General features: G+C 42.6%; 1 protein-coding gene across 1 annotated transcript in view; it reads right to left on the bottom strand.

Moving 5' to 3' along the window:
• Nucleotides 1-12,446, bottom strand: part of LOC106808107 (dual 3',5'-cyclic-AMP and -GMP phosphodiesterase 11A-like) — a 45,446-nt gene that overhangs the window by 16,117 nt on the left and 16,883 nt on the right. Inside the window, exon 3 of the mRNA XM_014810682.1 lies at nt 476-631. Within this exon, the coding sequence (XP_014666168.1) occupies nt 476-631 (156 nt within the window). The remainder of the gene's footprint in view (nt 1-475; nt 632-12,446) is intronic.

The following is a 12,446-nucleotide window of genomic DNA, read 5'->3' as shown; positions in this document are numbered from 1 at the left end:
AACCCAAACCCTAACCCTAACTCTAACCCTAACCCTAACCCTAACCCTAACCCTAACTTTAACCCTAACCCTAACCCTAACCCTAACCCTAACCATATCAGCTAGATAGTTACCAGCGTACGTTCCGGTATACCGGACCGTACCCAGGGTACGTTCCGGCAGTACCCTGGGGGACATAGACCCTATGAGCACTAAGGCTGCTAATACTAATACTAATACTAATACTAATACTAATACTAATACTAATACTAATACTAATACTTATACTAATACTAATACTAATACAAATACTAATACTAATACTAATACTAATACTAATACTAATACTAATACTAATACTAATACTAATACTAATACTAATAGTAATAATAATACTAATACTAATACTAATACTAATACTAATTCTAATACTAATAATAAAACTAATCGTGATAAAGCTCGGTCGCGAGACGTTATTGTTATTTTTAATACATGCCTTTTCGTCATCCTTCGTGAATTCCTGGCCTCCACGTTTATTGATGACCTGGGTCACCCCAATGACGACACCGTCCGTGTCGGTGATGGGCATGCACAGAAGAGTGTTCGTCTCATATCCCGTCATCCTGTCAGCTTCGTTGTCGTATCGCGGATCCTGGCGGTAAATAAGCAAGTTTGTTCATTGTTATTCAAGGTTAGATATTGTTATTGTTATTGTTATTATTGTTCAAGGTTAAATTTGTCGTTTAACTTGACGTATTGCGTTTCGTCGCTGTTTTTTTCTTTAATGCTAAACCAAGACACATTAGGCCTACTATGATGGTATTAATTATGAGTCATATTACATATATTATAATTGTGATTGTATATTATATATAGTATATTACATAGATATATTTAAGTGTTTGGGGATAAATTATTGGCGACTTATAACTATATGACAGTGAGACATTGTAATAAACATTTTAACTGAGGGCGCAACAAACAAAATTTAACGGGCATGCGAAAAAATTTCGTTTGAACTATTCAAAAAAGTACGTTTAACCCGATCATGTGAACAAATTGTTATAGTAAGACATTTGGATAGGGGTTGTTTATAGCGCAGCATTCATCGAACATGTGTTTACTATATTAAATGTAATGGATGCTTAATATTGGCACGCCTGAACAAAAATACGCATTGTTTAATATGGCCTCTGGCTGGCTGAAAAAATAGTAATACACTTGGACAAAACGTGCAAGTAATATTTGACATAGTCTCACAGAGAACGAGCCAAGTAACTAGCGAAATGCTTGAAGTGAAAAGTGTTATCTAAAAGTTTGATAGCGACGCACAGTTAATGCTGACAACTTTAAAATTCCGCGTGAGTACTGATAGCAAATCCCGATCCCAGTAGATTTGAAAGGTTAATAATATATAATCAGGCATCAGGAGTTAATAAAGGCAATTTGTCTTTATTAACTCCTGATATAATGTATCGCACAGTAAATGTGTTTGTATGATGTTTCTTTGGAGAAAACAGAAATTCTAATGTTCACATAATAATTCAGAATGAGAAGCGTTGTGGGAATCGCTGTGAGCACACAGATTGCCTTTATGAAAAAGAGTGCGCTACCGGCTACGCCCAACTATTTAGCTTTCATGTATTTCAGATGTCGTTACAAACGCTAAACCACGATGGAATAAAATACATCATATAATATGTTGTGTCGATCTACCGCTGTAGGAGGAGCCGACTTAAGAAATTGTTCTAGATAGCACATGTTTGTAAATTTCCAAATCTAATATATACGTCAATCGATTCGGCCATTCCTATGTTAAAGACATTCACGCACTAATCATCATTTATTCACCTATTCCTTCTCTAACTATCTATTGCTCTTTCGTTGTTCGTTTGACCATGTCGGGCATTCACTCTCAAAATTGAGGCACTCAGTAAATCACGCGTAATTAAAGGCAATTGCCAATTAATAAACCAGCCAGTGGACATAACAGTACGTAACAAAACATATGCAATCATTATTCAACAATCTGGTAACAATAAAGCGAATCTGACCACCACACCAAGCGCACCAAGTGTGATTCTTCCGCCCAATAAACCAACCTAGCGTCTATGGCTAAATGTTTCCGTGGTTATTAAAACCCATCGAATGTTTCCGTTTTTAGTCGCATCGCCGGCGTGAAATAAAATTCGTTACCGCAAAATGGCGAAGCCGGACGTTTTAAATTTTTTATATGAACATTTTTGTTGTTTTACTGGCTTGCTAGACTCTGGCCTAATAATAATATTAACTTATTGACTTATGGCGTGCATTGCATGGAAATATGTTCGCGCCCATATCAGCATTAGAAAAACGCGTAACAGTATGCATTATCCATCATCCCTAGCTGACAGCATAACCAGAACCGCAAACCATCGGTTTTTAGTGTTTACTATCATTATTACCATAGCAGTGAAACCATTGAATGTCAAGCTTCAAGCGTGCACGAAATCTATACTATGTACGAAAAGACAGAGGAATTTCAAGGGATTTCAGTGAAAAGGTTCTGAATTCCCTGGATGCTGGCTATTTACGTTAGTCTACATTTTAAGTGCATCAATTCTATTCAAACGAATGCAACCTTTCTATTAAAGTAAAAATGTCACTTGCAGTCACAATATGGGCGGGGGAGCTGAGCCATTGAGCCCCCTCTGGACTCGCCCGTGGAATTCAATCACTTTGCCACGACCAAATATAGCTTATAAGGCGCCGTAGGGAAAAGAGAGAGACACACGTACGGCTCTCCCATATTATTTAGAAACCGCGAATTTAGCAATATAAAGGAAACACCGTCTATGGGTGCGATACAACTTTTCCCGGTACGCTATCACATATGATCTATCGTGATATATCATATATCGACATATATGATAGCGTGCCGGGGAAAGTTAGGTGGAAAAGACGGTACACGGCGATGTACATGTTGAATCAGGCGCAGCTTCACGGACTTAGGCATCGAACACCATACATAAGGGTGTATAGAAGTAGTCTCCTACAATCTACCCACACTGCATCTTAGTAACTGCGATTGCCTCGCTGTTCATAACTTGGCTTTACTTGATTGTGAACTGATACACATGTACTGGACTACTGTGATTGTGCAGTCACAATTAAGCTGTTCTTGTGTTTTTAACTGATCAATCGTGCAGCTTGTTAATTAACGAACCAATCGTCGTTAGGGTTTTTGTAGTAACGGGCAACTCTGTGATGGTATCTCAAGTGTATATATAATAACGTATAAAGAACCTAGCAGTTTTTTTTTTTTAGCTCGCTTCACATCGTTAACGTCGTGTTGAAATCAAACGTCGTTAACGTCGTGTTGTGATTAAACGAGATAAGACTAGCGCACGGATACTGCTCAGCTATAAAGAAACCTCTTATTTGCTAAAAGCATTCCAAATTTACGACGCATATTAGATTAGTGACAATGTTAGCGTCACATTGAAAGGAAGTAATAACTTCGTAACGACAAGTTCGCCTACAATCATGATAACGCATCCGGCTTATGAAGAAATTTTGCGATCGATTAAACAAAATTACTCCGGAAAATGTGTTGGAATCGACAGACACTATATGCGCACGACTTTAACACTAACCAATTAAAACCGTCTATGTGCGTGTTTTCTTATTCTGAGAAGTTGACAGAATTCCTACGATAGATATAGGCCTAGTCTTGCATAGCGCGGACCAAAAGGAACAAGTTTTAGTAGTTCTCAAGGGACAATTGTTCAGTCAAGCAGCTTACAGCGAAAATCATAATTTATGATGCCCGATGGATTTAAGTGGAGTATTTCCCATTTACATAATTAGCGTAAACCCATGAACGCCTAATAGCATCTCATGCATTCCAGTACAATATAGATGAAACCTACCGACTGAACATCCTACAATCGACGCAATTAACAGCTTATAGAATAGGTTTCGAACTGCAATGTGTAAAATTCTACAATGTATAGTTATGTATGTAGCGTTGTAAAACGACTACACCAAGTTTGTGATTAGCGATGAAGAATACGATGCTGACTTTTTTCTTCCAGGCCCACCTATTAAATAATGGTCGGTGTGGTATACGTTTATACGATATACAAATTACCCGCGTATAGCAAATAGACAAATAACGTGGAAGTTTTGCACGTCTGACATTTTTTCCGTGTATTCGCGCATGGATTTCACAGACCGTTTCGATTTACCTCGTATTCAATTCGAGTGAGATTATACCAATATAGCTGCGTAGGAAGCACGCTGCTTAATTTACATTGTGGTGTTTAGTGTAATTATGAAACAATTACTGACTCTAAGAGGTTACTAATTGCAATTGCTATATAATTAAAAATTTGGACAAAATTGTGGGTTCGGGCATTTACTGCATCAGCATTGGTGTCAGATTTACTACATGACGAGGTCTATGGTTGGCCAAGATAATTTAACCGCGGTAAAATTATAGCTTTTTTACCCAATCAGAGGCCTTGTTACACTTAATTTAACCGCGAATAAATAATTTTTACCGCGGTAAAAATAATGTAACTGCGGTAAAATTATAGCCATTTTTACCCAACCCCCCTTTTTTCGACGGGGCCTGAGCCTTCCCCGACATTGGGTGGTCTGCACCCCTTTAGCATCATACCTGACATTGAAGGTACGTTTTCGCTTATTTCTGTAAGATGACAAAACGGACATACGGTATAACTAGATGCTAGTCAGCCACATATTAAATATGTCATCTCTGCCCCTCTAGTTCATGCATTTACAATGTAACATAATATTAAAATTCAGACAATCAAAATAATTTCGAATTCCATCGCAATGATTACTCCCACTACAATTTTCTCTTTGTGATAAATACAAAACAGCGATGCACCCAAATTACCGATAAGTACACACGCATAGTAATTATACGATAACCTTCACGATGATGTCATATCGCGGGCAGCCTTCCGCCAGCTATCACGAGAAATCAACTATTACGTGAGTCATCCGATGCAGCATCGAAGTAACACTATATTTTTTACTTTTACAATTACGCCACCGTATTACTTCACCGCACCGCGGATATCAAACCGCGGAAACAATTTGCGGCGGCGAGCGCATGAATAAACAAAGCGAACAGCGGAGACGGATTCTTGTTTCCATCGGTGTCGTGCAAGCTCATGATTAGGACAACGTCATCCACGATACCATACGAGTTTTAATCTGCTCCTAGCAGCCTATATTTTTCAACGTCAAACCAATTAACTCGTGACGAAAAAAGAGTTTTTCTCATCCTGGCAAACCGGCCTATATGGGCCAGGAGCAATCGAAGAGAATTTGTGTCATAAGCGAGAAATAATCAAATGCTGTAATCAACGCACTGGGAAATAACGATGAGAAAGTATATTGCTATTGCCATACTCTAGTGTAGATTAACCTTTAGTGAGTGGAATATAACGATTATAATAATATTGATATTGATCATGCTAATGATGACGACGCCGATGTTGATGATGATTGCTATTTCATTATTACTGTTGCTATTGCTGTTTTGCCATTATCGACATCATCGCGTCGTCGTCATCATCATCACCAGCAACAGCATCATCATCATCATCATCATCATCATCATCATCAGCAGCAGCAGCAGCAGCATCATCATCATCATCATCATCATCATCAGCAGCAGCAGCAGCATCGTCATCGTTAGCCTATTATCCGGGTTGTCTTTTTCATTTTTCATTTATCAGAAAATTGCTATAACTAATATGAATTCGGGTGTTGAGCAATCTTATCAAATACATGAACGTACGCAGTATAGTCTATATAGGAAGGAATAAAACTCAGTAATGTCCGTAATAATACTTGTAGCCAATGAATCAAACAGGGTAAAGAGTTTACGAAATTTAACGAGTTAATGATGAAAACATCCATGCAGGTATAAATAATGTATGTAAATAGCAGCATTGTGCTTTTTGGCATATTCGTGCCCTGCATTTCGCGTTAGATGTTTCACATCACTCGAACTATCACGCAATAAAAGCAATAGGATCTACTAGCAACATTAATGAATTTGCCACACGGGCAAATTACCGTATCAAATAGTAAAGGGATCTAATAACGATGTCTTAAGGTTATAAGCCTAACTATTTTTACGCAGAGAATAACTTGTGATCCTTCGTTCTGCAGGATTAGTCTAGGTATTGTGTTTTCATATCGACTTTAACAATATAAATGCGTGTGTTGCCCGTAGGACTACACCTTGACATCTGGATTGATCGGTAACATCGATTAAGCACGGAATCATTAGCGCCGAATTATTTTCTACTCGCTTGTTTTCTTATTTGTTGGGTCTACTCGTGCCTTCGCTATGGCATGGGCACCTTTAGTTACACTAGTATCTTTGGCTTTACTAGTGTTGCTGACTCGCGTTTTCTGAGTTTCGTGGGCCTAACATTTATCCCGGGCCTGAGACGACTCCCGTCTCTAATGTAATTGTCGTTGCAGGTCTACGGCATCCTACCCCCCCCCCACAGTCTAAACATCTCACAAGACGTATCTGTAATGAAACTAGCGATCGGACTCCTGGAAGCAGCACTGCATGATTCGAGTGTCAGTATATTCAAAGGTCATCGTCTCCGACGTATCGAAAAACTATACGGCCACGAACAAAGCCACCCAACCGAATTAAGACAGCATTATGTATGAATTCTATTCTTAGCTTCCGCCTAGATGTTTATTCCGGCGGCATGTGTCGACAATAATTGCTATTATTGCGGAGGGCGAGGCTTATATTAAGTATTCGGTTCCGGAGCCGAGGGCGGCTGAACAATTGTTTGGCATTGAGAGAACCAGATGGAGAGAAATCCATTGCTTTCGTTGTTTCTCTTATATTCTTTCGTAATCTGCAGGCAGCCTCATACTATTTATATACTATACTATATTAACTACTAGCGACAAGCTTTACTTGTGCGAGTTTTGATTAGATGCTCAAGCACGGGGAAAGATCAGCTCGATGCTCCTATTAAAGGTCAACAAGGTTTGCATTACTTTCATCTAGTGGAATGGAATCTTATCGATCGACGAAATACCTCGAGCTTGCTACACCTGCATGCAGCGACTGCGGATTGCGACGAATCAGTTTCGGAAGCCCTCTGGCGGCCAGCGGCTTGACTCATCTCTCTCTCTCAAATCGGTAAAATTGCCTCTGTTTGTATCGTGAAAGGTCGCTGGGAAGACATCGATATATATATATATATATATATATATATATATATATATATATATATATAGTGGCCGTGCCGTGTGTGCGCGTGCGTTCGAGTGTGCGTGTTGTTCTCGTGCAATGGGGTCCTACTTACATGTACGTGCACGTGGTCGTATGTGCGTGTGCGGGGAATGGGGTCTTACATGCGCGTACGTATGTGGTATTCTGTTTAGCCGACGCGGTAATTGGATATCGAACAGCATTGTGTATCAGGATATTCATTATATTTCGCCAGTCTCGATTACGTGTTCGATCGCGTATATCTTTTTGGCGTATTTTTCTGCCCGGAAATTGCAAACGCTAATAAAATTGCCTGCTCGAAATGAGCGATTTCTGTCAAATACAACACCAAGCATTGTGTGTGTATACGACCGCGCGAACGCACAATAACTAGTATAGGAGAGAAACCATTTCACTCGGACATTTGCTAACAGTTACGAGCTTTCGTCGAGTTACTGTGCCCAGCCGCCCCTATGAAGTCGAACATGTGTTTTAGTCTGGGTGATTCTGTCTGTGTAAAACTATTATTATGGAATGGCTACGAGTATCCGATTAGTTCTTGCAGTCTAAGCGGGTTTGCCTTCCGTTCGGTTCAAAACGGTTCCAAGAAAGTACCAAACGGTTTTCCGAAACTGACATAAGTGTTACCATAAAACCACAAAAAGGGTGACAGGAAAAGGACAACACACGCCATCTCATGATCCTTAATGTTGTAGTCACATAAGGCAGAGTGAATATAACTTGAGGATGGCGCGAACATAAACCAACTGCGCGTGACGCCATATCCAGGTACGGCAGCCATATTGCTGAAGACCCAGAGCCTGATCAAGCATAACCCCCTAGGTTTTGTTCTGTTTCTGGAAGCCGGCGTAAATGTCGATATGTGTGTATATGTGTGTGTGTGTGTGTGTGTGTGTGTGTGTGTTGTGTGTGGTGTGTGTGTGTGTGTGTGTGTGTTGCTGCGGGTGCATGTGCGCGTTGTCGCGTGTGCCCGTGTGTGTATGTGTGTGTGTGTCGTGTGTGTGTGTTGTGTGTGTGTTGATGTGTATGCTTTGTGGTGTGTGTGTGTGTGTGTGCCATGTGTGTGTCGGTGTCCATTGTGGTGTTCTGGTGGTGTGTGGTGTGTCGTTCGCGTGTGCTGTGTGCGTTGTGACTGTGTGTTTCGTGTGTAGTGCGTGGACCTGTGTGTGGTTGTTGTGTGTGTGCATGTGGGTGTGTGGTGTGTGGTGGTTGTGAAGTGTGCTGTGTGTGGATGTGTGTGTGTAGTGTGTGTTGTGCTGTCGCGCCCGCGGGGCTATGTTGTGTGTGTGTGTGCTTCTTGTGTGTGTGCAATTGGTGTGTGTGTGTGTGTGTGTGTGTGTGTGTGTGTGTGTGTGTGTGTGTGTGTGTGTTCAGATTGATAGCTTAGTGATGGGGAACAAACGGTAACTAAGAAGGTAACAGTTAAACGAAATTAAGGAGAATCAAATATACGCACACGCAGGCTCACACACAGACTCACAAGCAGACGCCTACGCTCACGCCCATGCACACGAACGCGCGCGCGCACGCGCACACGCACGGTCTAGCATACGTCTACCGGTATTAACCTCCTGATGGAATCCGATTTCAGCTTCCTCGCGATGAACCGCACGTTTGATCTCATCATGAGTTTGTTACCAAGTGAACTGTGATAGAGCAGTCAGCGGTACGTCATCCCGACGCAACGGAAATAACGTAATCATGTCTCTGAGAGGAGTAGGTTTCGCGCGTTGTTGTTGCTATAATTGCGTGATACCCATTACATTCGAAAAGGTCGCCATTGTAACACGCAGCGCGTAGTGGTAAGAGTGCGAGATCGCTTATATTCGGTGTGAAAACGCCGGCTCGTTTCGTTGACAACGATGGTGCGTGTCAGCACGCGGCGCGGCGTACGTGACGTCATCAGCGCAACTATTACGTCGATGGCGATGACGCTGGCGGCAGGTGCGTTTTAATTACAAAAATAAACTTGCGGGCTTTAATTAAGAACGACTGCGCGTGATCGATGACTTCATGGTTAATGAGAGCGGCGATGGTGGGCACGTGATATATTATATGCCGAGAAATTATTCGCGCAAGCGGAAGCCGAACTCAACAACATAATGCGAAACGTAACGGCTAACCGTGCGCAAAATGCACCTCGACATTCGACATCATGCCGTCGCAAGTAACTCAGTGGAAATGCCAACGATAGTCGCTGCGAGGCGCGTTGATTTTGCGGTCATTTGCCCTCGGTCACTTTTCGTTATACCTGCATGCTTCGATAGCAGAGACTAGCTTCCCCGCGGTTTTCAGATGTTATGTGATTCGCCTGCTACGCACGTAACTCCGTCCCGTCGGATTGAATAACGATGATTAGATGCGCTGATGCGTAGACATGGAATAGATAGGTTAGAGACGATGCTTCCTGCGTTTATCATCGTCTCTCGTCCGACTGCATTCTCACATTATAATTCCGCTGGTAAATCGTCGATGGGGTTCCAGATGAAAGATGATAGGGTAAAATAAGCGTCACATGCATATTCACGATGATATAGCTTCTTGTTTTTTTTTCTATTTAGCTTCGTAGAGGTTTTTGATGCGGCATCAATTGGTAATTGTGAATAGTGAATTTATCATAGTCGTTGGGAATAACAGGTGAAGTCAGGCAGAGATTCAAATTATTTTAGGAATCTGAATACGTATATAGGCGCACTGTCTGCGACTACCACATGATCGACTCGGATAAATATACGATGGATTAATAATAACGACGATAAATAGTGATTCACATATGTGAGCTTATTTGACATACATACACATGTGTTAAATAAGCTCATGCCAGGCCCATGACAGGCATGCCATCCATACACTCGAAAACACAAGAGCATCCTTATACGAAGGTACGTTGAATACTGATATTCAACACAGCGGCTGCATGCCTAAAAAACTGACTGTATCCTGTATGACTAAAAAATGTGACACGTCTTGGTTTGTTTACACACCAATGATGTACAAGTTTATAAACATATCGTTACCGCCGATGTGAAAGTAAACATGGCCGGCACGCACCCATCCCAGCAATAATTATATCACCCATATATCATCAAGACATGAGGCCTATATATACGCGGTCTGCAATTCTAGCTTTCAGCTCAGATCTCTCTCGCAAATACTTATCGCAGTCCCAGAATATTGCTACCGGCAACGAAACGACACCCATTACGTCTGTCAACGACCTCCTTCGCCGCTGCGCATGTAAATGACGCCTATGCGCGGAGCGAGAGCGAGAGAGAGAGAGAGAGAGAGAGAGAGAGAGAGAGAGAGAGAGAGAGAGAGAGAGAGAGAGAGAGAGAGAGAGAGAGAGAGAGAGACACTCTGATGTCGTAGTCGCTTTGCTTTGCATGCTTCAGTATTCTTGTATACTAGGCACATTATGGAAAAATGCCATTTACATGACCATGCATATAACGTAAATACATCGAATCAGGAGTCTATTAATATTGAATAATCGAATGAGAGCTTACTAATATACCGGACTACACTGATATGGCGTCAGCGTACGATACTCACCAGGGTTCATTTAATTTGCACACATATGTTATAAAATTACGAGTACATGATTATAGCTCTTTAATTTAACCACGCCAAACTAGTCACCTAACTTACATTCATATGATGTGAAACCACCCTGTACATATGCCTCGAGTTGACCACGCCCTGCAGGATATATATTATGTGAAGGAATATTTGCGATCAGGTGGCCTTCGCCTAATTGAGCTTAATTAATATTTAGATTAATTAACATGTTATATTTTTTCGCCCCATTCGAGTTTTCATGCAGGAATATAAATAGGCGCCCGTTGCGTCTCGGACGCTGTGCTGAGCGGTAGACTTTATTTATTCACGTCAGGAAATATAACTCGGCGCCATCGGTCGGCCAGTCGTGTGCAGCTCACATTTCTTGTCGCAGATATTGCCGTGAGCGTGTGATTACGATTCAGTCAAAGACGAAGGAGAGAGAGACTAAAGCGGGGGACACACCATGCGAATTTATTTGCTCGTCCGCAGCGATTTTAAAATCGCAGCGAAATTCGCATGGTGTGTCCGCTCAAGCGCGGGCGAATTTCATCCGCACGGAAATTCGCAGCGATCAAACATGTTTGATATTTTCGCTGCGGATTTTTACCGCTGCGTACAAATTCGCATGGTGTGTCCGTGGAAGCGAAAATCAAGCCGGCCGATTGTTATAATGCAGCGAATCATGGATCAGTATGCTAATCACGTGACCACATGACTGTTAGAGCCATGGTTGGAGCCGTGTGGCGCCAGTAGATCGCGTGTAGTGTGTACGCTGCGGACGTGCGAATATATTCGCATGGTGTGTCCGCTCAATTATCGCATGCGGGCGCGAATATTTTCGCCGCGAATTTCGCTGCGGATATGATCGCCGCGGACGTGCGAATAAATTCGCATGGCGTGTCCCAGGCTGACGGTCGCAGCCGTGCGCGGGAGCTCGCGTCTGCATCGGCGCGGCACAACAAAGTGGAATCAGCGGGTAGCGAAGGGAAGTCATAAGGCATAATTGCTACCAGCCGCCCGTCGCGGGCGCAAGTCAAACGAATGCAGGCGAGCGTCGCAAGTCAACGAGGATTCCGTCTTTGCGCACGTCACGAGATATTCGGCGATACTGTTTTTTTTGCGTACGAAAGTATCTGCAAGCATAAGCACATGTGCGCTCGCGTGTGCGTGCGTGCGTGCGTGCGTGCTAGCGCGCTCGTGTGTCCGTCCGTCTGCCTGTCTGTCTGTCTGTCTGTCTGTCTGTCTGTCTGTCTGTCTGTCTGCCTGTCTGCCTGTCTGTCTGTCTGTCTGTCTGCCTGTCTGTCTGTCTGTCTGTCTGTCTGTCTGTTTGTCTGTCTGTCTGTCTGTCTGTCTGGCCGGCTGTCTGTCTGGCTGTCTGTCTGTCTGGCCGTCTGTCTGTGTGTCTGTGTGTCTGTGTGTCTGTCTGTGTGTCTGTCTGTGTGTCTGTCTGTCTGTCTGTCTGTCTGTCTGTATGTCTGTCTGTCTGTCTGTCTGTCTGTCTGTCTGTCTGTCTGTCTGTCTGCCTGTCTGCCTGTCTGCCTGTCTGCCTGTCTGCCTGTCTGCCTGTCTGTCTGTCTGTCTGTCTGCCTGTCTGTCTGTCTGCCTGTCTGTC

This window comes from Priapulus caudatus, unplaced genomic scaffold (assembly GCF_000485595.1).
Source record: "Priapulus caudatus unplaced genomic scaffold, Priapulus_caudatus-5.0.1 Scaffold254, whole genome shotgun sequence".
Classification (NCBI taxonomy): domain Eukaryota; kingdom Metazoa; phylum Priapulida; class Priapulimorpha; order Priapulimorphida; family Priapulidae; genus Priapulus; species Priapulus caudatus.
The sequence above is the reverse complement of the archived record's forward strand: the minus strand, read 5'-3'. Positions and strand labels throughout refer to the sequence as shown.